Raw genomic sequence first — 26,291 nt, forward strand, 5'->3', positions numbered from 1 at the left:
TTTTTAAACGGGACTATATTTTGACCAGTGCTATTTTTAGAACATGCCTCGCGGGCGCCTTAAGTGCTCCTTGCGGGCGACCAGGTGCCCGCGGGCACCGCGTTGGTGACCCCTGAATACACCGACCAGGTATATCATTATGACCGCTGACGAACACTTCACTTGTGAATTGGACATATTCTTATACTGTATGATCACAGTAGATTATATCTTAAGAATTAACCTTATTTCATAAAGCAATAACATCAATGAGGGCTTTAGAAAATCTGTAAGGTTCTCCAGATTTCCAAACAATTTAGAACTTTGTTTAATTTTCATTTCTGTCAATATTGTTGTATATCATAAATACTGTATGTGCTTCTATGTGAAGGTCACAGCGTTCAGCATAGACAGCTTTAGACATATTTAAACTACAATAACTTTTATTATACAAAAGCAGAAATCCATGCGATGTATAAAGTTCCTTACAGGCTTTTTGACCTTTGCCCTAGTTTGATATTCGGTATAAACTCGTTAAACACTCACACTCATCACCCACAGAGATAAGACACTGATGTAGAAGCAGGAATATAAATAATATCTTGTTCTCTCTAATATCTATCTTGATCAGTCTGTTTTTAGGTGTGCTTTTAACATGGAAAATTCAGTTCTGCATTCAGCACAAGCTAAAATAAACATGCCACTCATCTGTAAAAATAAAAATTGTAAATAAATATTAAAGTGCTTCTGTATAATGTTTCATATATATATATATATATATAGTTGCATAAGTTTTTAAGGTAGATGTGAACTGTATAATTATGTTATCTACACAAAAAAAAGAACACAAAAAGTGGAAGAATATTATTTAGATCAAATTTTATAAAGTGTTCAATTACCTACTCAATCACACATCAGTTATTAGTTATTAGATATTAGTAAGTAAAATAGATTACTACTAACTACTACTGGAGGGAAAGTGATGTTAGAGAAAGTGCTATAATAAATCCCACCGTTAGATGGCAGCAGATGAATTGTGATTGGTCATCTCGGGTCCAGGGGCGTGGCTTGTAGGTCTTCCTGGAAGTTGTTGCTTTTTTCACGGCACTTCTCTCTGTGCTACTGTATCATAATACACAAGATAATACACTTTATTGGCTTATTACGAATGTAAGGTAAGTCACAGCTTTATTGTATTGATATTACTGTATTTGGATTTGGAGTGTTATTAATATATTAAGATATCGACTACTTTTAGCTATAAAATCTCTGTTTGTTAAATTAGCTATCGGTATCTTGGACGTAAACGTCCTCTGAAGTAAGATAATAGTGTTGTTTAGGGTCTAAACTGTAGAGTACAACATTACTGACACCTTGTTAAGTGATTATTTTATAGGTTTGGGGGAAAAATGTTGATATAATGGGTTCCGTCCCAATCCCAAACACGCCCACTATCATAGTGTACTTAATTAAAGTGGCAGTAAGCGATTTGGCTCGTGGTCATGATTTCTTAAGTTGCTTTCGAGTAGGGGGCACGGTGGCTTAGTGGTTAGCACGTTTGCCTCACACCTCCAGGGTTGGGGGTTCGATTCCCACCTCCGCCTTGTGTGTGTGGAGTTTGCATGTTCTCCCCGTACCTCGGGGGTTTCCTCCGGGTACTCCGGTTTCCTCCCCCGGTCCAAAGACATGCATAGTAGGTTGATTAGCATCTCTGGAAAATTGTCCGTAGTGTATGAGTGAATGAGAGTGTGTGTGTGTGCCCTGCGATGGGTTGGCACTCCATCCAGGATGTATCCTGCCTTGATGCCCGATGACGCCTGAGATAGGCACAGGCTCCCCGTGACCCGAGAAGTTCAGATAAGCGGTAGAAAATGAATGAATGAAGTTGCTTTTGAACCTAAAATCCAGTGCTAGGACAAACATATCCTAAACATTAGATTTCTCTGACTATGTTTCTGTCTCCCTAGAAAGAATGGCTATATTCAATGACTGCTCAGTGGTTCTGGACCTGAAAAATGTCCCTTTTAAAGAGAAGAAGAAGTTGATGACTGCTATAGTTGATAATGGAGGAAACATATCATATGTAGTGAACCAGAAGGTATGTGCTGTATTTCCTGATATCTAAAACATACCGCTGATATTTACATTACATTTAGTAGACACCATTATGCAAAGTGACTTACATTTTACTTCAATTTTTACACCTGAGCAATTGAGGGTTAAGGGCCTTGCTCAGGGGCCCAGCAGTGGCAGCTTGATGGTCATGGGAGTTGAACTCATGACCTTCCGATCAGCAGTCCAACGCCTTAAACACTAGGCTACCACACCACACCTGCAAAACAAACACACACACATATTTGTTGATATTTGTTAACATACTATAGCATTTTCTGTAATGTAACTTAAAGGTTTCGATACGTACCTTTAGTTAATCAGTATCTACACTGCATAGAGGAAAGGTGTGTAGTTATGAGATTAAAGGATTTAAGAAACATTTCTTTTTGTCTGTGATTTTAAGAGAGATTTTAATGTTATGATTGTTCCAAGTGTATGCATTTACAAATCAAGATCAGACCAATGCTTTGTATCTGTCCTATCTAGTGCTCATTTATGGTTGCGAGCAGCCTGGAGAACATAAGCAGCAGTAGGTTGAGGAGTGTTCAGAAACACCAGACACCCGTGGTCACACAGCAGTATGTGTGGAGCTGCCTGGAGAAAGGACTGCTGCTACCTGTTCAAGAGCATGTCTTAAAGCCACAGAGCTCAGGAATCACACCTGAACAAGCTGGTATTACACCCTTTACAAGTTTTTTCAAAAGCCTGCTTTGTTGAGGTAAAAATTTGGTTATTTAAAAAGTAAAAAGGTCAGTGTTCAGAACAAAAGTGTTATTTGCAACGTTCAGTTGTTTTGGAATATGATTAATGTGACTAAAGAAGGGTGTGTGTTGAGTCAATGAGAGCTGTGTTGTAAACTATCTTGTGGTAAATTGCGAAACATTACACATAACTGTGAATGATGAAGGTGTCAATACTTCTGTCTATGTCCCAACAGAGCTGAAGTCTATCTATCAGCCTTGGATCCAAACCAGTAGTATTTATGAGAAACCCAAAACTCAGGTGAAGGATGGCACGTACCTGGGCCAGTTCAGGTGTGTTGATTTACAGCATTTTATGGAAGTTTTTTCCATTTTCAAAACTAATTCCAAATTGTATTTGCAATTGCATTTTTTTCTGTGTGGATGAATAAATTGTTACCCAATTCAAATGAAAATGCAAATCACGTATTACACAAGCATTTACACAAGCAATATCACGTCCTCATCGTTGTTTACGGAGGCTGCCAACATCTAAATGTAATTGTTATACACCTTGCATTTGCATTTCCGATGCCTTGCACAGAAACCTGTCATGGAGTGGGCGGGATACTATGGGGCGTATTTGTATTTGGACGTGACGTCAGTCACAGTCTACAGTCTTATGGAAATTTGTGCTGAACAGATGACTGTGCCGATACATTCGCATACAGATTTGTTGTTATGTGAATGAAGAACTGTCTTGATATATATTTTAATCTTGGGTTCAAGAATGAAAAGCTATGGCTTGTCAGGGTTCCTGTAAAATTAATGACCAAAGTTCCAGTCCTGGAAAACACATGGAAAATGAGAGAAAACATAAATTGTCCTGGAAAAAATCTTGTTGTCCTGGAAAATTCTTATTTTTAAATGTTCTTGATCATTTAAAGAACAGTTTACAAATGCTCGAAACAATTAACGTTAGTAACAGTTTTGACGGGTTTTTTGTTATGCTGTTTAATCTCGCTTTGACGGATGACGCTGTCTTGTGTTGGCGGTTTCAGGTGCTAGGAATGGTTTAAGTGCTCGAATGTTTTCAGCAAATGGTGAGGGGTAAGCAGGTTATATTAACCTTGTTAATCTGAATATCATGTGCAAGGGGAATGCACAGCAAACTAAAGCATGCATGACTGCATTGGCCTGAGAAAGGAAAGGGTATGAATATGTGCAGTCTTTTTATTTAATAAATGTTGAAATTTCATTCACATGACAAATTGTCTTTAAAAGTATAGTTAAGTAATAGCCATAAAGTGTATGTTGTTTTTAAGACTTCTGGAGAGAAGAACATACTACTTTAGGCCGTGAATCTGTGAGCCTTGTCTTTTTTTGCTAAATTTGAAATGTCCTGGAAAATAATCTCTGAAAAAGAGTGGGAACCCTGCTTGTCTTTTATGTATTTCTGTATATGATGTTCACCTAAAATTAAATGAATAATTTAATATTCTTTTGCTTTTAAGTAAGACCAAATATAATTGTGAGAAAAAGTGAGGTTAATATAATCACTTATAAATTTAGGCAAGAAAAAAGGAACAGATAAATTAATTAATCACCGTTTCACGAGATGGATCACAAGCAAACTTTTTTTAAATTAAAAGCAAAATTATTACCTAACAATAATTTATTTTGCTTTGTTAAACAATAAATATTTATGTGAAGGTCAGAGATCATATTATTTTAAACTTAAGAACCAATAGTTATATTTTGGTAGGAAAAAATCCCGACTTTGGCAGGAAGGAATTAGTGTTAAGTCTATAATGAAATGAAATTATCCTGACCTATTAGTTCCTCAGGAGGAGATTCACTCGACTATAACCTGCTGTAGAAAGGATATTATTTACATTTATATTTCCTGTCCAGTGTCACCCAAATAAGGATGGGTTTCCTTCTGAATATAGTTCCTCTCAAGATTTCTTCTTCTCATCATCTCAGGAAGTTTTTCCTCAGCTCCTGTTTGCTCATTAGGGATAGATGTTAGAGATAAATAGTAATTTAATTTTAAACTTTACAATTTTATTTCTATGTTTCTTTAAAGACTGTGTTTCTTTGACTGCAGGACTCTCTAAAATGTGATAGAGGGATTGTAAAGTAAAAGAAAATGCAAAGATTATTATTATCATTTGATTTAAGTCTCACTTTATGTATTAACAGATATAAAAGGCAATTTGTAAAATACAATTAGCAGATATTTCCCTAAAAGATAATGGATTTTAACTGAATCTATGCTTTATATTTATCATTCCTATTATGCAGATTATACAAGGAAAATGATCGTGATATTCCAGAATTTCCTTCAGATTTCCAAGTTGCCAAGTACTCCATTTTGTTCAAGGTGACTTTCTTGTTGCTGTTCATTTAGCATAGAAATGCATTTCAAGTGTACCGAATGTTTAAGAATTGTTGATCAGCATGCAGAAGTTTGCATTCATGTGTTAATCTGTGTGTATGTGTGTGTGTGTGTGTGTGTGTGTGTGTGTGTGTGTTGGATATTCAGCTCAACACATGGTCAGTTCTGGAGCTTCAGAGTGCCAGAGGCCAAGCAGGACAGCAATATCGTGTTGTGAGCTCCATCATGCATGAGAGAGAGGTGCAGATATCTGAACCTAAGAGAATCTAGCTGTACCCTATAACCTGACATATACACTATAATATACTTTTTACAGTGAGTTGGTTATCACTGTGGTGTCTTCTGCTCTATTATTACAGAAAAGTGTGGTGTGGGATAAGCAAGTGCACAGCTGTAGCTCTGAGGATGCTGTGGATGCGTATCTGATGCTGAGCAAGGAGCTGCAGGTCCAAGGCTTCACTCAGACACAAACACTTCCCCCATGGGCTGAAAATCTGACCTCTCACAGCCTCCAGCAGGTCAGTTTCACACTGCACTTCTAAATTGTTTTTTAGTCTTGAGGTCATATACTGCATACATGCTATGTGGGTTAAAGTTATTCAAAAAATGATCACATCTATATTTTAAAAGGCTAAAATATATTTGTAATTGTATTAATCCTTTGTAATTAAGACGTACTGACAGTTTGGAGAGTTATCTATCCCACAGTTCTGATGATTTATTTAAGCCGTGTTTATGTATTTAGTTTGTATTTAATGTAACTAATCTCAAACTGTGTCTGATTTTAAGCTTCTGTTGGAGGAAAGGCTTAACTGCAGCACAGTCTCACAGGAAGTGGGCGGCTTTGTGGAACTCATCTGGACAGAAACCCTCGGTTCACTTAGCAGTATCCTGACTGTCCCTGTTACCAGCATCAGTCTCAATGATGTGAGACACTAAGAATGATAGTATATCTATATGAAACTATACCTGCAGTCTAACCAATGTGTGTGTGTGTAACTGGTGACATGTGTTGCTACAGGTGAGCAGGGTGGAAGGATTACTGCTGCAGGTACAGAAAACACAGTGTGAGGATGAAGTCAAGGGTCTGCTGGAGGAAGTCAACACGCTGCTCCCTCTTAGGATAATAGTGCAAGGCTCAAAAAACAAGCTGGTGTCAAAAAAACTAGACATCTGTCAGGTAACATCTGTACAAATATTTACTGTAAAGCAAATATAAGTAGAAGTCGATATTGTAAACGATAAAAGAACACGAAACTTTGTAACTGCTGTTAAAATTTAGTCAATTCTCATAGAAATGTAAACTCTGATGTATCTGCATTAACACCCCCAGCTTATCAGAGATATTCTGAACATGATGGAGGCAACTTTGGGAAACCCCTATCTATCCTCTCTGGGGAAATATCGTGCTCTGAGGTGCAGTATTGAGCAGGTGCCATCTCAAAGCCCAGAGTTTCTGTCTGTCTGCCAGCTTCTGCAGGACAGGTGTGTACAATGTAAATATGACGTACGCGTAATATACATAATATTTACACATTCATCACCAAAAACGGTTACACAAACCTATATTTTATATTCTGTCACCAAAACTAAGTTTAACAAAATATGCATATTGTATACTTTTGTATGTCTTTACATCTACATTGTGTACATCTTTAATAATTCTACAGGCCAGCTGAGATTCAGCAGATACTGCGTGTGAGTAGAGGAGCAGAGCTTCATATGTTTAGAAATGAACTCGGCAATATTAAGTCTCTCCTTCATTCCACTGCTTCCAACAGCCTGGTAGGAATCCTGTCTCGGTGAGAGTCCCTTGTGTTTATTTAATACACCCATGCACAATGAACACACACTACCTCAAAGCAGTTCTGAATTTCGGTTGTTTTTTTCAGAGGTCTGTTGCTGCCCAGGGTTGGAGTAGAGCAGCATGGGATTGAAAGAACAGATATTGGGAATCTAGGAAGTGGCATCTACTTCAGTGACTCATTAAAGTGAGTGTTTTCTTATGTTTGTACCTGAAATTGTGCAAATTAGTGTGTGTGAAGTGTATTTTCAGCTGTAGTACTCTACTATACTGTAATGTCACATATATTCTCACTTCACCATGATGCACAGAGGTTTTTAATGCCAGTGTCTGCTCTGCTTTCTAGCACCTCAGTCAAGTATTCCAAACCCAGTGTGACGGATGGTTCTCGGCTCCTGCTGGTGTGTGAGGTGGCTCTGGGTCAGTGTAAAGACCTGCACAAAAGGGATTTCACTTTGACCTCTGCCCCTGACGGCTACAACAGTGTGCACGGAGTCCGCCGTAAACAAAATAAACTCTCTGATTTTGAGGTACGTCTTGTGTGTAAAATGAGTTGTCTAGGCAGGAAAGATTTTAGAGTTTCTTTTGACTTTGCATTCTGTGTGTGTTACAGGATGATGAATATGTGGTGTATAACACTGACCAGATCAGGCTGAAATATGTAGTACGGTATGTTCTACCTGAAGATGAAGTGAAGGACTTTCAGCCTGATGTTGACATGACTCTAGCACCTCTACCTTTGGCTTCATCCTCACACTTCTGTGCGTGTTTCATTAACACTAATCAATAGACATTACTTTATGTATAATGGTTTTAACTACAGTCTTATTTGTATAATTACAGATCTTTCTTATATGATGTTGTGCATATGTAATGTTCTGTAAGTGGATGTGTTGTTTTTAATGCTCTAGTGAACACTGATGATGGTGAGGGTTTAGGAGTGATTAAGAACTCTCTGGAGGAGGTCACTGCCGGGTTATTGGACAGTAACGGTCAGACGCTCCCCCTGCAGGCAGTACATGTGAGATGTAAGCTAATGGACCTTCTCTCTCAGGTAAAGTATTACAATGACCGTAATTAATCTTTACCTTATATTAAAGAAACACATCCTTGGAATATATTTTGCAGGAAGTACTCATTAAGTTATTGCTACATAAACCTATAAACCATGTTCTTGGATATAGAATAACGATTTCTATTGAACGCTGTATTACATAATACTCATATCAAATATTCACAATATCTAATTTTTCGTTTGTTTTCTTATTTTCTAAACAGGTTGTCATTTTCCAGACATATAAAAATGACAGCAATGTTCCTATAGAGGCAAAGTATGTCTTCCCTCTAGAAGAGACAGCAGCAGTGTGTGGATTTGAAGCCTTCATTAATGGAAAGCATGTTATTGGAAAGGTGCTTTTGTTTATTTTTTGCTACAATATTCCAGTAAGAACGTTTTATTCTTCTCTTCTTCATCTTTTTCCTAACGTTTGCCCCTCTCTATCTCTCATTCTTGTAGATGAAGGAGAAGGAACAAGCACGTAAAGAATACAAGCAGGCTATAGAGAAAGGCCATGGAGCCTACCTGATGGACCAGGATGCACCTGTGTGTTTCTCTTTTTACTGTATAGTCATAGCACACTACAAGATTCATTGAGTGTGGTTTCTCCATGTGTTAGTCTTATTTACTTACTCCTGTGCATAAAGTGCTGTTATGTCTGTGTGTGCTGCAGGATGTGTTCACCATCAGTGTGGGAAACTTGCCCCCTGGATCCACAGTGCTGATCAAAGTGACCTTCATCACTGAGCTGGTTGTGAGAGCAGGCACCATCATCTTCTCCCTGCCAGGCAGTGTAGCTCCATGGCAGCAAAGCTCAGCAATGAACCAGAGAACTCAGGTTGTTATCATTTAAATACATTTTTCTTTTACTAAATTAATTACATAATGCTATTCAGAAAACAACCATTCTCTTTAAAACATTTAAATTGTGCTTTTGTCTAAGCCAAGCCTCATGATTCGAGCATGTTTTTGTTGCAGACGACCGTTGAAAAGATCTGTGTGAAAGAGCTTCCGCCAAAAGGGTAAGAACTGGATCTGTAGTGGACAATTGTATGGCATTTGATTTACTTTGTCTGTTTATGAGTATTTCGTTGTTCTTCTAGAGAGTTCTCTCTGTCCATGTCTATCGAGATGCCCTATGAGATCATGAACCTAGAGTCGTCTCATCAAATCAAAATAAAGGTGCGTCTTTTATTTGCTTGTTACTTAAGCACTAATGTACATATAATGCTTACAGTTAAATATTAGTGAAAAGTCTGTAGTGTAGTTTATGTATTAGAGTGATATAGAGGTGAATTTGTCCGGTCTTTCTCACAGAGGACAGATTGTAAGGCCGTAGTGAGCACATTACCAGAACAGACGCTCGGCACCGATGGATTCCAGCTCAGCTTTACGCTGTTACAGATCCATATGCCCAGAATGTGGGTGGAGAAACATCCAGAGAAGGACACTGAGGTAAAGTGAGATTCATCCTTTGTTTTTTCTCACTAACAAAAATGTCCACACTGATTTTTAATACCTGACACTGAGTGGTTTACTTGTGCAGGCCTGCATGTTGGTGTTTTATCCACACTTTGAGTCCAGTGGATTGTCTGTGTCTGGCGTGAGTGATGTGATCATTGTGCTGGATATGTCAGAGTCCATGCGAGGAGATGCCATGCAGAACGCACGCAGGATTGCTCTGAAGGTGCTCAACTCACTGGACCGTTCATTAAGAGTCAATGTCATCTCATTTGGTTCTGGTTAGTGCTCTCTGAAACAGTCATCATGTTTCTTAGTGGTAACATTCCAATGAAGTTAAAAAAGATATATATATATTATATATATATATATATATATATATATATATATATATATATATATATATATATATATACGTGTATATATATATATAATATATATATACTTTTGTACAATTCATGAATGATTTTTGCATGTTTTAATCATAAATATGATCATGTATATAATTTTTATTAGATGCTCATATTAGATGCTTTATAAGATGAACCATAATGCTCAGTTGAGAAATTCTATATTTTTTTGCATTGTTATGCAGAGAAAAAGCAGTTTCAGTTTTTGTTATTAAAATTTTAAGCAGAAATGTCATAATTGTGGGAGACCTGCAGATGTTTTCTCTTGGACATCTTTATTTACTTTTTATCCTTCTGTTGTTGACTAGATTACAAGGAGGCTTTCCCTTCACCGAATTTGCTAGAGGACGTATTTGAAGAAGCCAAGAATTTCATTATGGTGAGTATTTACGGTCAAAGACAAGATTCCCACCTGCATCTACAGTGCAAGAAATTGGCATTTGCAGTATTTCCTGCGCTGTAGATTAGTACTAATTAGTAATAGTAAATTGTAATAATAAAATACTAATCAACTTTGAAGATCATTTGCATTTAAAAACTTCTTAGAGATAGTATATGTCCATTTGTATGCTCTGAGTTTAGGGTTTTACAGGACCCAAGTGTAAACACTTCAAAGTTTATTAGTATTTTATTATTACAATTTACTATTACTAATTAGTACTAATTATTATTACTAATTTTACTATTAGTCCTCAACTGCTGTTGGTGGCAGCACTGAGCTGTGGAGACCCCTGCGCACCCTGAATCTGCTGCCTCCTTCACATGGTGTGAGAAACGTGTTGCTTATCTCTGATGGACACGTGCAGAACCAGCCTCAAACCCTGCAGCTGGTGCGAGACAACGTCCGACACACACGTCTCTTCACCTGCGGCCTCAAGTAAGCACTCGGCAGTTTTCTAATGCAGAAATGTATCTTTAAACCTAAGTAGTTGCCCAAGGAGTAGGTACAGAGGCTCATTTCCTAATTCAACAGTTTTGACTAGGTTGATATAATAAAGATTCTTATTTCGGTTTATACGGCACCTTTCTCTCACTCATGACTGATTGCCATTAATAAAGATGGAAGAAGAAAAGAAAAGAGAAGAAAGGGAGAGAAAAGATGAGGATATGTGTGAACATATTTCAGAAAAGACTTGAAGTGGCAGACAAAAATGCTGTTAATTAAATTTTAAATCCATGGGATTTAATATAATACTTGTGATTATAAGTAAATCTATACTAGAAGTCATGCTTAGGTCTTTGAGAACCTTTCATAATCTAATCACATTTTCAGCAACGTCGTAAACTATCAAATGCTCAGTAATACACTTTAGGTCTGTTTCTTCTAATCTGCTCATGTTTTTGTGTAGCTTGACAGCTAATCGTTACATGCTGAGAGCTCTGGCTCAGGCAGGTGGAGGAACTTATGAGTTTTTTGACACCAAGACAAAGTACAACTGGGCTGAAAAGGTGAGCTTCACTCCATGAACTTGAAATGAATCTTGAGGTTAATGGTGTATATGTGTAACATGTGGGTGAGACATCGCTGATTGGCTGTTGTAGGTGAATTCTCAGGTGAGGTGCATGGTATCACCAGGCTGTAGCTCTGTGGCAGTTAAGTGGCAGCAGTTCAACCCTACAGCTCCCTCTCCGGTTCAGGCTCCCTCACAGCTCCACGCTCTCTTCAGTGAACGTCATACTTTGGTCTATGGCTTTGTCCCACACTGCACTCAGGTAATTCACCAACACCTCCTTGATTTATTTCTTTTTTGCACTTTACCAAATGCACATCATGTTATTCCTTGTGCTTTCAGTCATTAAACCATTAAAGCCATTTGTCGTTTATTTGTTCCTGAGACTTAGCATGAGAGTTTTTACTGGTTTAGGCTACACTGTTTGGTGATCTGAGTGGGCAGGAAATTGAGACCATGGTTTCTACTACAGAATTACAGAAGACTAAAGGAACAGTAAGATATTGTTGTTTTATTAAAACGTGTTATAATAGTTAATACAAATCCTTATTTAACGTGTTAAACGATGGGTTTTATTTTTATCCATTCTAGTTCCTTCACAAGCTAACGGCAAGAGCAATCATCAGAGACTATGAGGATGGCAGCCTTGGCACTAGTGAGGCAGAACATGAGGTTTGCATTGTAGATGGATGTTTATTGAATACTTTTAAGCAGTTCTTATGTTATAAAGCCTAATTTGGTATGTTTTCTTGAGTATGTGGTAATGTAACATAATATACACAGTCTTACAAATTTAAGCCTCTTACCTGTTGAGGAAATGTTTCCAGTTATTGCATCAGAGTACCAGTTAGATCTGAGAATGTGAGGTGCAGGGATATGTTTTATTTTATAAATAAAATAGGTGGATTCTTCAGGACACTGTACCAGAGAAATGGGGCATGACTTGTGTCACATTACTACACGATAGCTGCACACTGATATATGAAAATCAACAATATAATAATCCAGCAGTATGTGATAAAGACCCAGTTAAAGCTATTCATGTCCTGTGTCTGAAACTAAATGATGGTCTAAACTGTTTTCTCTTATCTTTTTCAGGGGAAGAAAGCAGAGCTAAAGTCCTACATCATTGAGCTCAGTAAGGAGTTCTCTATCCTGTCCCAGTTTACCAGCTTTGTTGCTGTTGAAGAGAGAGTAAGAGTTCAAAACACTTTTAAATACGTTTACATTACATTTCTGCCATTTAGCAGTCACCTTTATAAAGAGTGACTTACGTTTTATTTCAGTTTATATAATTGAGCAATTGATAGATAAGGGCCTTGCTCAGGGGCCCAGTTCGGAGGACATGGGATTCAAACTCGTGACCTTCTGATCAGTACCCTATTTTCCGCACCATAAGGCGCACCAGATTATAAGGCGCAGTCTCGATTACGGGGTCTATTTCTGTACTTAACCCATACATAAGGCGCACCGTATTATAAGGCGCATGCTAAAACATACGGTCTACAAAAAAAAGGTAACGGAAGCAAAACAGTGAGTTTAGTTGAACTTTATTCTGCTATTTAACAATACACGCACATTATTTTTTAATCAATCTTCTCCCACAAATCCATCAAAGTCCTCATGTTCTGTGTCTGAATTGAACAGCTGAGCAATTTCGCCATCAAACATGCCGGGTTCCCTCTCATCATTGTCGGAGTCAGTCTCGTTGCCAGGTGGCTGTTCAGCAATGATGCCGGCTTTCGCGAAAGCTCGGACAACAGTTAAAGCGGATACCTTAGCCCAGGCATCCGTAATCCATTCACATATGGTGGCGTAACTCGCCCGGCGCTGCCTCCCAGTCTTAGTAAAGGTGTGTTCGCCGTCTGTGATCCATCGCTCCCACGCTGCTCCCAACTTCACTTTAAACGCCCTGTTTACACATATGTCCAGCGGTTGGAGCGGTTGTGCCTCGTAAGCATGTCTCTTCACTGGTGCCATTTTTCGGGGGGTCCTTAGACAAACAAATGTTGTTTTGCAACATACCGGTAGTACACCTACCGGAGTCATGGTGGAGGTAAGCGTACATACTGCACGTATTACGTAATGTTCTCTGATTGGTATTGCCAGCGTACATAGTGTACATATTACGTCCCTGTGTCAGCGGGAAATGGTCCGACAGTCAATCAAGCGGAGCGTTTACCAAAGTCGCACAACAACATTTTTACAGATTTTGGAACTCAGTGCACACATAAGGCACACCGGATTATTAGTCGCACGGCCGATTTTTGAGAAACTTTAAGGCTCTTAGGTGCGCCTTATAGTGCGGAAAATACGGTAGTTCGAACACCTTCACCACAAGGCTACTGCATTCCTTGTATAGACACTTGTTCTGTGGCATGACGCATAACTGCAGTGCTTTGTAACTCCTTATTTCTGTGTAGGATAAGGAAAAGCCTGACTCCGGCTTTACTGACGTGCCTAAGATAATTGCAGAGGAAGATGTGGATATTCTCTCTTACATGGGCTGGAGGGAACACAAACAGGTATCTATCTTTTGTTTATGGAATTTACTGACAATACAGTTTATTTATAATGCATTTTAATGACCTCAAATACTTAGAATAAAATGATAGAAAAATAAACATGAAAACACATAGACAGATAATCTTATATGGCAAATAGGAGGTGGCACAGAAGGGACAAGAAGCTGCTAAAAGGGAAGAGGACACTAAATAAACAGTATCATATACAGCAATTTATCTTTTGAATTTATCTCTGTACTGCGGTAGGATAAACAGATTTGGTCTGAAATCATACTTCGTGTATTTGTAATGTGTAAAACCAGTGTGGTGCACAATTCCCAATCTAGATTTGCCTCTAGATAAAATGGCACTCACTTTCTGCGTAAGAAAACAGCATCAGTTTTGTCACTCATCCATTTTCACCCCGTCTGTTGAAACCAAACCCATAAACCAGCCGTAAAACATCTCAACTTCAAAGCTGATAGTAGCCAAGAAGGCAACAAATAAACAGAAATTGAGATTCCTTGATTGTAATCGAGATAAGGTCATGTAATAGTTAATCGGTTTAGATAGTTCAATAGTTAGTTACATTTCTGTTTATTTCTGTTTATTAAGTGCTGTGTTCTGCTTATTTTTCAGAGGAGTCAGGAATCAGAATCACCCGACATTATCAATTCGTCTGAACTTTCTGTTGGGTTCCCCAAATCCTCTGTACCGGTAAGAAGAAAGGATGGTTAAGCTTAATGTTGGGAAGTTAGAAAGACAATGAAGCTGATTTTTTAGCTTAAACATGAGCAGTGATTTTAAACACAAAAGTGAGAGCTTTCTGTGCAGAAGTCCAGTGTCTTATCTACTGAGTTACCACTATTTTCGTTATGCCTATTCATATATATGCCTGTTACATCCAGAAATATTGGCACCCTTTGAAGGAATAATCAAGAAAGTCATTCATATGCACAATCATTTAGTGTTGGTATTTATTATTTAACCAAGGATGCACATTAAACAATTATGAGTGTATTTAACAAAGTTGTCATTTGTCTGATCTATTTGTGTCTTTTTTCCTCAGTTTTGTGACAGTTATAACTCAGAAGAATTTTGTGAAGCCGATGAATTATATGATGACGTTGAATTTTATTATGACGTTGATAATAAGGAGGAAGAATGTGATGGGGACATATATGACGATTCCTTGGGATTTGGAATTTTTGATGCACCTGTAATGGAAGATGTCCAACCCACTCCTGAGTCTCAGACACTTCACGCAGCTAGTCTATGCACAGCTTCTATTGAGACAGACGGATTATTTCCTTCAGCTCTGCAGAATGTTACACATTTAACGCTCAGTGACCAGATTTCAGAATCTGTGACTGTTTCTGACGGAAACAGGATTGGAGAGAGAAATGTCCCCTTGGCCGATCAATCTGCACTCTGTCCTGATACTGTTGATTCTCTCCTCGTTACCTCAGCTATTCCTGTTGCACTTAATCTTAGTACAAGAAGCAATGATTCCCATCAGTATTCCCAAGTTTGTTTCTCTCTACCCAGTGATGATTTTGAAATGCGTTCTCTTTTTCCTTCTCCTCCTCCTCCTCCTGCTCCTACTTTTAGTTTTAAATTAAAATCAGCTTCTAACAGTCTTAAATGTGACAAAACATCTCAATTTCTTTCAACTCCTTCTCGTCCTCTTTTTCCAATGTCTGCTCATCGTATAAGTATGGCTGGCTTTGGACTTCCTCGTTCTCGTTTTAATGTTAGTTTTGAAGACTCTTCTACTCCTGTTGTATACAGTCCTTCAGATTATATTAAAACCACTTTCGTAGCCCCTGATACTCCACCTCCCGATCGTGCTCTTGCTCGTTTTGGAGCCTCTCCTTCTCTTCCTTCTCCTACTGGTGTTATTGCTGGTTTTGGAGCCCCTGCTCCTCCTCCTGGTGTTATTGCTGGTTTTGGAGCCCCTGCTCCTCCTCCTGGTGTTATTGCTGGTTTTGGATCCCCTGCTCCTTCTCCTTCTGGTGTTATTGCTAGTTTTGGATCCCCTGCTCCTTCTCCTTCTGGTGTTATTGCTGGTTTTGGAGCCCCTGCTCCTCCTCCTGATGTTATAGCTGATTTTGGAGCCCCTTCTCCTCCTCCTGGTGTTATTGCTGGTTTTGGATCCCCTGCTCCTTCTCCTTCTGGTGTTATTGCTAGTTTTGGATCCCCTGCTCCTTCTCCTTCTGGTGTTATTGCTGGTTTTGGAGCCCCTGCTCCTCCTCCTGGTGTTATTGCTGATTTTGGAGCCCTTGCTCCTCCTCCTGGTGTTATTGCTGGTTTTGGATCCCCTGCTCCTTCTCCTTTTGGTGTTATTGCTGGTTTTGGAGCCCCTGCTCCTCCTCCTCCTCCTGGTGTTCTTTCTGGTTTTAGAGCCCACGCGTCTGGTTTTAAAGCCCAGTATGATCTCTTTGATCAACCTCTACACACTGAGACAGGTGAAAGTCAGAGAGAAAGAAAATTACATTTAGTGAAGATCCACCACCTTAATGAGGGTCAAAGCACTCTTCATCTTGATGACAAGCTGCCATGCAGCTTAAAAAAACGCTGCAGAAGAAAACGATACAGAGAAACTGACCGGATCAACTGGGATGAGCTGTTTAACCTTCAACACCAGGTACATATATACCTCTATACATACATACAATCTGCCACAAGTACAATGAAATTAATTCAGGGAAGTGACATCAGAATTAATTTACTATTATTATTTTAACCTTAAACTATAAGCATAGGAAAAAGTCAAATCTAAAGCATATGGATATCGTTAATATATTTATTTTAGAACATATTTTTATTCACCACTATAACAGGTAAAGTTCAGCTAATAAATGTGCAATGGCAATGTGCATGAAGTCAACCCAGTTGCAAGCATTTAGCTGTTTAAAACTACAGTAGCTAAATTTCTATGTTGACCTAAAATATCCAGTAGGACACATACGTTTTGTGTTTAAATTGTGCTTTGTCTTGACACAGGATGGTTATTGGGAATGTTCTGGGACACTAAGTAGATTCCTGGGCCTGGATGTGGACTTCTTCGCCAATGTCTTCCTGAAAGAGAAAGGCATCTGTTCTTTGGGTAAGTAGAAACTCTGTGAAAACAGAAACTGACTTGCAAGTAAGATAACTAGAACAAGCCACGCTATTATAGCCATGCTATAGCAATATAATGGCATATGTACAAATATGTGACCAGTTAAAGGCAAATACAGCAGCATCTGTTTAAGGTGTTGACAGTAATAGTGGTGGGAGAGCATTGTCTAGTACATCAACAACAAACAGAATCTCCAAAAGTGTTCAGTTGAGTTGAGATCTGCTGCCTTTTGTAACCCACAAAACATCCAACGAGCCCATGTCATGTGGATGCAGACACCCATCTTCATGGGAGTTTTATCCTCCAGGATGACACAGAAGTGTTTCATCATAGCATAAAGGTGATCAGTCTGAATAATTGCACTATTGTACTGATTTGCAGTGAGCTTTTCCAAAGACATGTGGTCTCAAAAAAATGACAGCACATTCAGTATCTTCACAGAATAAGAGCTAGTGATTTAATGTGTTCCCTTTTATTTTTTAGCTCAACTTATGACCCATAGTGTGACTGCTGACAAAATGTTTCAGTTAAACCATCATCGCTCATCATCAGTTCTTTGTGGTGTAGTTATTCTGGTATGCTAATATTTCTGACTCATTCTGTTCTGAAGGGAACACTCGACATGTTAAATCCTGTGGGTCGCTGTGTTTCAGGTGAAAAGGCTCATGCTGTCATCCTGAAGATGATAGCCACACTGCTGGTGCTGCAGTTGATGCGAGTGAAGAAGATGGCTGACGGGGAGCTGTTACATTCTCTCTTCCGCCTCACTGACCACCCCGAGCCCAGGCATGAGTCCCCATTGCTCTGCATTTTCTTTATTTTCCTGACATGTAAGGCATTTTGGTCATGTTCTGTTATAATGTGTGTGTCATGTAGGCCAGCCTGCTGGACGGCACTGAAGAAGGCAGTGGAGTGGGTGTGCTGGGCAGAAAGACAGTACCCATGTGTGTACAGCAGGCTAGAGTTCGGCTGGGACTGGGAGTCCAGCACACGCCAGCTGCTGGGACTGGACCCGCTGCCTCCCTTCTCACCTCTGATCCCTGTGCTCCAGAGAAGTACACATCTGCCAGTCATGTAGGCATGTGAAGGCCATTTAATTCAGTTCACTTCAGTTTTATTTGTATAGCGCTTTTAACAGTGGACATTGTCTCAAAGCAGCTTTACAGAACATAAGAAATATAGTACAAAATGTTTATTATACAAAGATCAATATTACACAAATGTTTATGATTAATATTAGACTCATATATAAATGTTTTTGTATTTATCCCCATATTTGTGTTAAGTGTTAAGACTTACAACTTAATTCTGTTATCTTTAGATAATATAGCAGTGCTTTGTATACTCTATTTTGACACAGGGCATTTTGTCAAATGTTTTAGAGGAAAGCGGTGTGTTTAAAGATGTTTACACATGAAAGAAGAGCAGTGAGTGTTGTCATGTGCTTGATGTTCAAAGGAAGAGAAATCAGTGTCAATGCTTGTCTGTGTATCACCATTTTCTTATATTCACTTTCTGTTTCCTGCAATAAACAAGTTGGATGTTCATTTAAGGTTGTCTACATACTTTTGTTTCTTTCCAATTACATAATTCAACTTCAGAGTGTCTGATTTTTAACGCAGCCTGCATCTGGATTCTCAGAAATGAGCACTTTCTGTCTCTAACTTTAGTAGCTGAACTCCTGAGACTTTAACTGAAACCAGGTTTTAAGGCCAGAAGAAAAAAAAACAGAGCTTGATTTTTGGTCATACAGAAAAGAACCCTTGTTAGTAGAGGATGTGTGATGTTACAGAGCTGTTTTTTCTACAAAGGTCTTCGGAAAACTGGATCTTGGCTGAAAATGTCAGCAGGACAATCATCCAAAACGTGCATCCAAATCCAATCAGAAATATCTCAATGACACAAGACTCAAGCTTTTCATACAATCATCTCAGTCTCCTGTTACAACCCCATGACAAAGCGTGTGGAGTGTGTTATAGACGAGAGTTCAGAACAGAGGACTGAGGATCTGCAGAGATAGCGTACTATCATTGCTTCTAGATTCCTTCCTCTGTGTTCTTTAATCTTCACAGGCATCACACAAAGCTCAATACTGCTGGCAAAGGGAGGATGTATAAATGTCTGGTTGCCAATACTTTGTTTTGTTTAAATCATGGTTTTGATAATAGTTTTCACAGAATTTAGTTTATTCCCTATTAACGGTTGGTTTTCTCTATTTTGAGTGTGATAGAAACTTTTATAGTTTAGGGCAGGGTTCGGCAACCTTAAACACTCAAAGAGCCATTTGGACACATTTCCCACAGGAAAAAAAACACAGGGAGCCACAAAACCTTTTTGACATCTAAAATGAAGATGATAATCAAGCAACGCGTTAGTTCTGGCAGGCCACGTCATCAAGCATGGATCAGCTGATAATCAGCTGTTCATGACGCGCATCAATCCGGTTACGACATCCATATTATCCGACCCTTTAAATTCCCATACATTGAGCCACTTTCTAGCGCATTGCTGCTGCATTAAACTCCCTCCAACCCCGACTCCACCTAGCCAAGGGGTTGGCAACCTTAAACACCCAAAGAGCCATTTGGACCCGTCTCCCACAGACAAAAAACAACTGAGCAATCGAGGGTTAAGGGCCTTGCTCAGCAGTGGCACTTTGGTGGACCTGGGATTTGAACTCACAACCTTCCGATCAGTAGTCCAACACCTTAACCACTGAACAAACAAGAGACAATGTGCAGTTGCATGTCTAGCAGAGAAATGATGCTGATTTTAAGGACGTTAAACCTACCTTTAACTCTTCCTTCACAATGTATGTGAACCTGTTTTATCCCTTATAAAAGGATTGAACGCATTCATGTTTAACGTCATGTCAGAAAAGCCTGATGACATGATGACATGTAAAAGTATTTCAACATGCCCTGAAACTGCATGGAAGCTGAAATAAACGTATGATATTGAATCACACACCTCACGTGATGTCATTTGATTATTCGCAAGTGAAATGAATAAATATGAACAAACATAACACTGTTTTTGTGTGAAGATGTAAATAAAATACCAACATGACAGTATGTGATGCTTTACATGTTAAATTGAGTTGGTTCTGGATGAATGAAACCTGGAAAACAACACAAAAAGTCCAGACGCACCAAAACACTATAGTTGCATAAGAACGCTTTGCATGTGAATGAGAAACGATTGCGCATCAGCAAGAAAAGAGAGACACCAGCAGTGTGTTGGGTTTTAATACTAATCAATATTTTATTCATTTTGTTCATGAAAACATAAGTAAACATAACTGTTATTTAGATCTATACATAAACATTTCTAAAAACATTGTTGTCTAAGTAACAATTGAAGCTTATCTGCTTGTTAATGTAGGATCTGTACTTCCATCGAGTCTTTATTTTCTTTCTGCATTAATAGACATGGAAATGAATAAAGTGTGTAGTGGAAATGAACAGCTGCTGCACTTGATTTGTTATGTTCATGTATATCGGAGTGTATAAACAGGAAGCTGTTTTAGATGACATGAAGTAAGAAAGATATCGAAATATCATTCTTGGTGAAAGGACACAGCACAGAAATGTCCTGTGTGTCAGTGATAATGTGCACAGAGGTTTGCCTCGGGGTTGCCAGTAAAACCGACGCTGTTAAAAAGACACCTAAATGATGTAGTTAACCGTAAACATAAACTGTTATTAATTTCCATATTCAGGAATTGTTTTGATGTATTTACAGTTTTCTTAGTGTTTGCATTTATGAAATCAGAGCAATGAGATGATATACAGGAAAATGCACAGTTCTTGTAACCAGGTAAGAGTGACAAGCTACAGACTACTGCGACTCTTTTAAACTGTTATAAAACATACATCCTGTTCATCAAGACACTTAAAACAGACTCAAAAAACCCAACATAGTAAAAATGAATAACACAGATATTATAGTAACTCTTTGTATACCTTTAACTGGATCATTTGACACAGCATCTAGTCATCTGCAGACAATCAGCTCAAAACATCTCACATGTTAAAACAGAAAGCAAACGTCATGACACGTTTCATGGTTCATCCATTACACTGCTTTAAATCTAGGCAGCATCTAGATCTGTTTATCAGCTCAACTGTCAGTATTTAGTGTTAGAGAACGTTTCTTAGCAATGAAACGAAAAAGTATTAATACTGCATGTTTTAAATATTTCAGGTTAAATAAGAATAGAACAAGCAAACTTTCTTAAAAATAAAAGTTTTTAAAACTAAAAGCATACCTGGAGTGGAGTGGAGTGGAAGCATGCTTTGAGCAATAAATACGCCATGCTTGTCAGTAACAGGTTCCTTTCAGTGACGTGCTATCGTTGGCATTTTTACTACTGACAGATCATCTGACAGACACTCACAATGCCCTGGATGAATGAATACGTCACGGATTGATCCTCACTCCTAGTAGATGGAAAGCAGGGTGTGATATTCTCCTCCACATGTTCTCCTCTGTCTCTGTTAGTGGTTGGTACTGAATGTGTCCCTCTGCCTGTCCGCTGTTCTCACGCTGACTGTGAACGCAGTGTAACACAGTCTCACTGAGAAGCTTGGCTCTTTCCATGGCCTGCTCATGCAGCTTCTCATCCAGCGTGGCTTCCATCTCCTGCTCCACGTACGCCTCAAACACTGACTTGTAGTACGGCTTCCACCTGCTCATGATAGAGGTACTTACAACCAGCAGGAAGGAAAGACCCAGGAGGATGATCAAAGCAATAATCTAGAGGAACACATGCAGAAGAAAACCATCTTTTACTATAATTGTATTTGCTATACAACCTAAATTAGGTTTTCAAAAGTATTTGCTTGCACAAGTGATGAAAATTTGACTGTTTAAAATATATTATTGTTCTGGAAACCATTCTATTTCGAGCAATTCTAACTGTTTTACCATTGAAAATAAAAGTGCGTCCCCCTTGAAATCTATATTTTATTTATCAGGGCTATAATACTATTATATATAAAGAGGAAAAACCTCAGGTGACCAGGAAAAAAACTAAATTTCAGGGTAGAGTCTTTTATTTTCCCAAAGAAGTAAACCAACAACTAGATAGGAACAAATAAGTGCAACCTTCCTATCAGATGCTACTAATGAAATTCTTGACCATGAAGTCTGACTTCTATAAAATCACCTTTTGGCAGTTTGGTGTTCTGGGGCACTGAGGTATATGTCTACATCGTCTACATCAGCCATGTCCTCAGCTATTTTTACTAGAAATTAGAAATTCTGAATTCTACTGTGGATTGTTTACAAATGGAGAACCTTCAATACAGCTGACAATCTTCCCAGGAGTGTGTATTCTGAATTCAGTCCAAAGTCAGAGCTTATAAAGAGATATTATAGATATTAGAGAAAAGCCAAGAGACTCATCATGGCCTCTGTAAGCCTCTGTAAGCACATTAAATGTTCATCTCAGCACAATTAGCTAAAGTCTGAACAAGTAAAGCGGGGGGCACAGTGTCTTAGTGGTTAGCACGTTCGCCTCACACCTCCAGGGTTGTGGGTTCGATTCCCGCCTCCACCTTGTGTGTGTGTAGTTTGCATGTTCTCCCCGTGCCTCGGGGGTTTCCTCCGGGTACTCCGGTTTCCTCCCCCGGTCCAAAGACATGCATGGTAGGTTGATTGGCATCTCTGGAAAATTGTCTGTAGTGTGTGAGTGCATGAGTGAATGAGTGTGTGTGTGCCCTGCGATGGGTTGGCACTCCATCCAGGGTGTATCCTGCCTTGATGCCCGATGACGCCTGAGATAGGCACAGGCTCCCCGTGACCCGAGGTAGTTCGGATAAGCGGTAGAAAATGAATGAATGAATGAATGAATGAATGAACAAGTAAAGCTTTGACGGAAGGGAGGAAGAGAGAATATGAAGCAAAAAATACATGATGTTCAGTCATCATGCACAGCACCAGGCTCAGATGACTCATAAGAATGGTTAAGCATGGTGTGGAGGAGTGATGACTTGGGCTCATTTTGCAGTCACAGGACCTGGGAAACTCACAGTCATTGAGAAATAACCCATATCTGACTTCATCTATCCAGCAGCATAAGCTGGGCTGAAATTGGGTCATGCAACAGGTCAATAATCCCAAACACACCAACAAATCAACATCTGAATGGCCAAAGTCCAAATTTCAATCCTATTGTCTTGCTGTAGCAGTATATTAAGAGAGCTGTGCTTAAACTAATGCACTAATGTGCTTTCTTTTTCACTGTATAACATTTAATTTATAGTAGAGCTGCATGAATTTAATTAAACATTATACTCGTATAAGGACGTTTGTCACACTTTAATGTGTTTATGCTTGAAAACCCTCCAATGTGGCTGAATTACAACAATTCTCCAAAGATGAGTGGACCAAAATTCCTCCACATTGCTGTAACAGACTCATTGCAAGTTATCGCAAGGCTTGATTGCAGTTCTCGCTGCTAAGGGTGGACCAACCAGTTATTAGGTTTAGGAGGTGAACACTTTTTTTATGTAGGTTTGGATTTTGTTTTTCCTTAATAATAAAAACCTTCATTTAAAAACTTGTGTTATCTTTGACTAATATTGAAAAATTGTTTGATGATCTGAAACATTAAAGTGTGACAAATGTGTAAAAAAATAACACTTTTCACACCACTGTATGTATGTATGTATGTATGTATGTATGTATATACATATATATATATATATATATATATATATATATATATACACTTTTATTTTTTTTTAGTTATTAGCCTGTTGACTTGAATGGGTTTAATAATTAATAATTTAAAAATAAGTTCTGTAGGAATAATAAAGCTCTATTGGTGCAATACACAGACATCATAATATAACAGCATATATTTTACTTATGTTTATGAAATAAATGTGTATTGTTGGAGCTGTAGAATCGGTCTAACAGTTAAAGGGGTGTCTGAGACCTACCCGTGACTCACTACTGTATTTCCGCAGAGTTTCTGCTTCCTCTGGTGTTGGAACATCCTTGCATGCGATCTGTTGTGGTCCGGTGCCGTTGACCGTCACTGTGCGGATGCAGACGTACCAGTCAGCGTCAATCAGTGCGACCACAACCCACAGCGCCGAGGCGCAGAAAACCCTCAGCATGTAAGTCCCTATAAGAGCGCAGTAGTATCTCACTTCGTCTCCGCAGTGTGTCGGCCTGTAACAGTAACCACCAGCACAGCAACAACACTCCACACTGTCACAGCAGCCTGACACGCAACATCTGCTCTCGGCTCGCGCACAACATCTGCACACATAACACTGGCACAGTTTGAGCAGCTGTGAGTCCACCAGGCTGAGGATGAAGAACATGATGCCTACAGGAAGCAGCAGGTACAGCCAGCAGTGCAGAGTCGTTTCCTCCGGTCTCGCACACGGACACGAGAATAAACACTTAAAAAACACAACTGTAACCATTACAGTGACTGCTGTCTTCACTGGTAACTTTCTCACTGGGTCTAGGTTTGTAGGGAAGGGAGAATAACGCGCCATGTCTCATAACACAAAAAAATCACATGCATCAAAATGACACCTCTATTATATCCTGATCTGCATTCAGCACAACAGATACATGTGCTTTATAAAAGCCGGACAATGTCAACACAAATCTTCAACAGTTAGAGTTTAGTAACAGGGTTGCCAAGTGTGTGTCACAAACTCACCAAAACACAAATGCTTTTAAAGTCCAACATTATTCCTGCACTTGTCAAATGTGCTAGTGGTTTGCCTAATAATATAGAGCAACATCATATAATTTACTGTCATGGAGGCGGTTAAATTAAAAACATAGTTACATTTAGGTCTTTCAATGGCAACAAACTGTGATTATCTGAGAAAAATATACAGACGTTTTATATCATTTTAGATGATCTAGCCTATAAATAAATTGATTTGTTTAAAGGTCAGAATATTTTATTATACGAATATAATCAACACAATGCCAAAATGCTTGACAACTTTAACCTATTCTATACTAGTTGTAAAATCAAGGATCTGGCAACACGATGATAGGAAAAGGCGGGGCTTAGGACCCGACATGGTGCGCTTTATTTCCGCCGCCCCGCCCTCGAAGGTTCAATCCCATTTGGTGCCCTAGTCCCTGTTTTCCATGTGCACTATGTAGCATACACTATTGTCTACCGCTATATGTGCGATATTTGGGACAAAGCCGATATTAGTCACGTCACAGTTCAAAAACAGTTAATAAAGCTTTATTATTATTATTATTATTATTATTATTATTATTATTATTATTATTATTATTATTATTATAAAAAGAAACCTGTACAGTATATAATATACAGTATATAATACAGCAGGGTCTATTTTATTAGGAACACACCACCTGTATGTTTCTGTTCAGATCCCTGTTCTTAGCTGACTGAGTAGGAGCCTGATGTGGTCTTCTGCTGTTGTAGCTCATCTAAGGTTTGATGTCAAGTCAAGAGTCAAGAAGCTTTTATTGTCATTTCAACCATATATAGCTGTTGCAGTACACAGTGAAATGAGACAACGTTTCTCCAGGACCAGGTGCTACATAAAACAAAGACAGAGCTATAAGGACTTAGTAAGTTATTCCTAGATACATAAAGTGCATCTGTGCAACCTGGTGTAAACAGTGTGAGACAAGACAAACAAGACAGACAAGACAGTGCAGGACAAAAGACAGTGCAGGACAAGACAAAAGGCAGAAAGACAGTGCATGACAAAAGACAGAAAAACAGTGCAGGACAAGACAGAAAGACAGTGCACGACAAAAGACAGAAAAACAGTGCAGGACAAGACAGAAAGACAGTGCATGACAAAAGACAGAAAAACAGTGCAGGACAAGACAGAAAGACAGTGCATGACAAAAGACAGAAAAACAGTGCAGGACAAGACAGAAAGACAGTGCATGACAAAAGACAGAAAAACAGTGCAGGACAAGACAGAAAGAAAGTGCTGGACAAGACAAAAGACAGTGCAGGACAAAAGACATTGCAGGACAAGACAAAAGACAGTGCAGGACAAAAGACATTGCAGGACAAGGCAGAAAGACAGTGCAGGACAAGACAAAAGGCAGAAAGACAGTGCAGGACAAAAGACAAAAAGACAGTGCAGGACAAGGCAGAAAGACAGTGCAGGACAAGACAGAAAGGCAGAAAGACAGTGCAGGACAAAAGACAGAAAGACAGTGCAGGACAAGACAGAAAGGCAGAAAGACAGTGCAGGACAAAATACAGAAAGACAGTGCAGGACAAGACAGAAAGGCAGAAAGACAGTGCAGGACAAGACAGA

The 26,291-nt window shown here is 38.9% G+C and overlaps 2 protein-coding genes across 3 annotated transcripts; one reads left to right on the forward strand and one right to left on the reverse strand.

Moving 5' to 3' along the window:
• The first annotated feature begins 1,046 nt into the window (after window positions 1-1,046).
• parp4 (poly (ADP-ribose) polymerase family, member 4) lies at window positions 1,047-18,538 on the forward strand. 2 transcript variants are annotated; one of them, XM_060876155.1, is made up of 35 exons: window positions 1,047-1,154; window positions 1,947-2,077; window positions 2,581-2,767; window positions 3,032-3,128; window positions 5,082-5,160; window positions 5,323-5,415; window positions 5,535-5,693; window positions 5,965-6,102; window positions 6,197-6,355; window positions 6,509-6,660; window positions 6,846-6,977; window positions 7,068-7,166; window positions 7,326-7,509; window positions 7,593-7,740; window positions 7,891-8,033; window positions 8,258-8,389; window positions 8,496-8,582; window positions 8,710-8,874; window positions 9,015-9,058; window positions 9,140-9,218; window positions 9,354-9,491; window positions 9,583-9,778; window positions 10,216-10,286; window positions 10,597-10,784; window positions 11,257-11,356; window positions 11,450-11,620; window positions 11,773-11,853; window positions 11,950-12,030; window positions 12,457-12,552; window positions 13,782-13,883; window positions 14,502-14,579; window positions 14,932-16,509; window positions 16,869-16,971; window positions 17,640-17,772; window positions 17,863-18,538. In XM_060876155.1, exons 2-35 carry the CDS (start codon window positions 1,952-1,954, stop codon window positions 18,062-18,064), a joined length of 5,721 nt encoding a protein of 1,906 aa, XP_060732138.1. In that variant the 5' UTR covers window positions 1,047-1,154; window positions 1,947-1,951; the 3' UTR covers window positions 18,065-18,538. The 2 variants fall into 2 exon arrangements, with proteins under 2 accessions (XP_060732138.1, XP_060732137.1); XM_060876154.1 differs by having other exon boundaries at window positions 1,072-1,154; window positions 1,951-2,077.
• Window positions 18,539-20,225: 1,687 nt separating this feature from the next.
• LOC132850624 (uncharacterized) lies at window positions 20,226-24,623 on the reverse strand. The gene is made up of 2 exons (XM_060877270.1): window positions 23,937-24,623; window positions 20,226-21,744 (listed from the first exon to the last, which is right to left on the reverse strand). Exons 1-2 carry the CDS (start codon window positions 24,504-24,506, stop codon window positions 21,409-21,411), a joined length of 906 nt encoding a protein of 301 aa, XP_060733253.1. The 5' UTR covers window positions 24,507-24,623; the 3' UTR covers window positions 20,226-21,408.
• Between the last annotated feature and the right edge of the window lie 1,668 nt (window positions 24,624-26,291).

This window comes from Tachysurus vachellii, chromosome 8, assembly GCF_030014155.1.
Source record: "Tachysurus vachellii isolate PV-2020 chromosome 8, HZAU_Pvac_v1, whole genome shotgun sequence".
Lineage (NCBI taxonomy): Eukaryota > Metazoa > Chordata > Actinopteri > Siluriformes > Bagridae > Tachysurus > Tachysurus vachellii.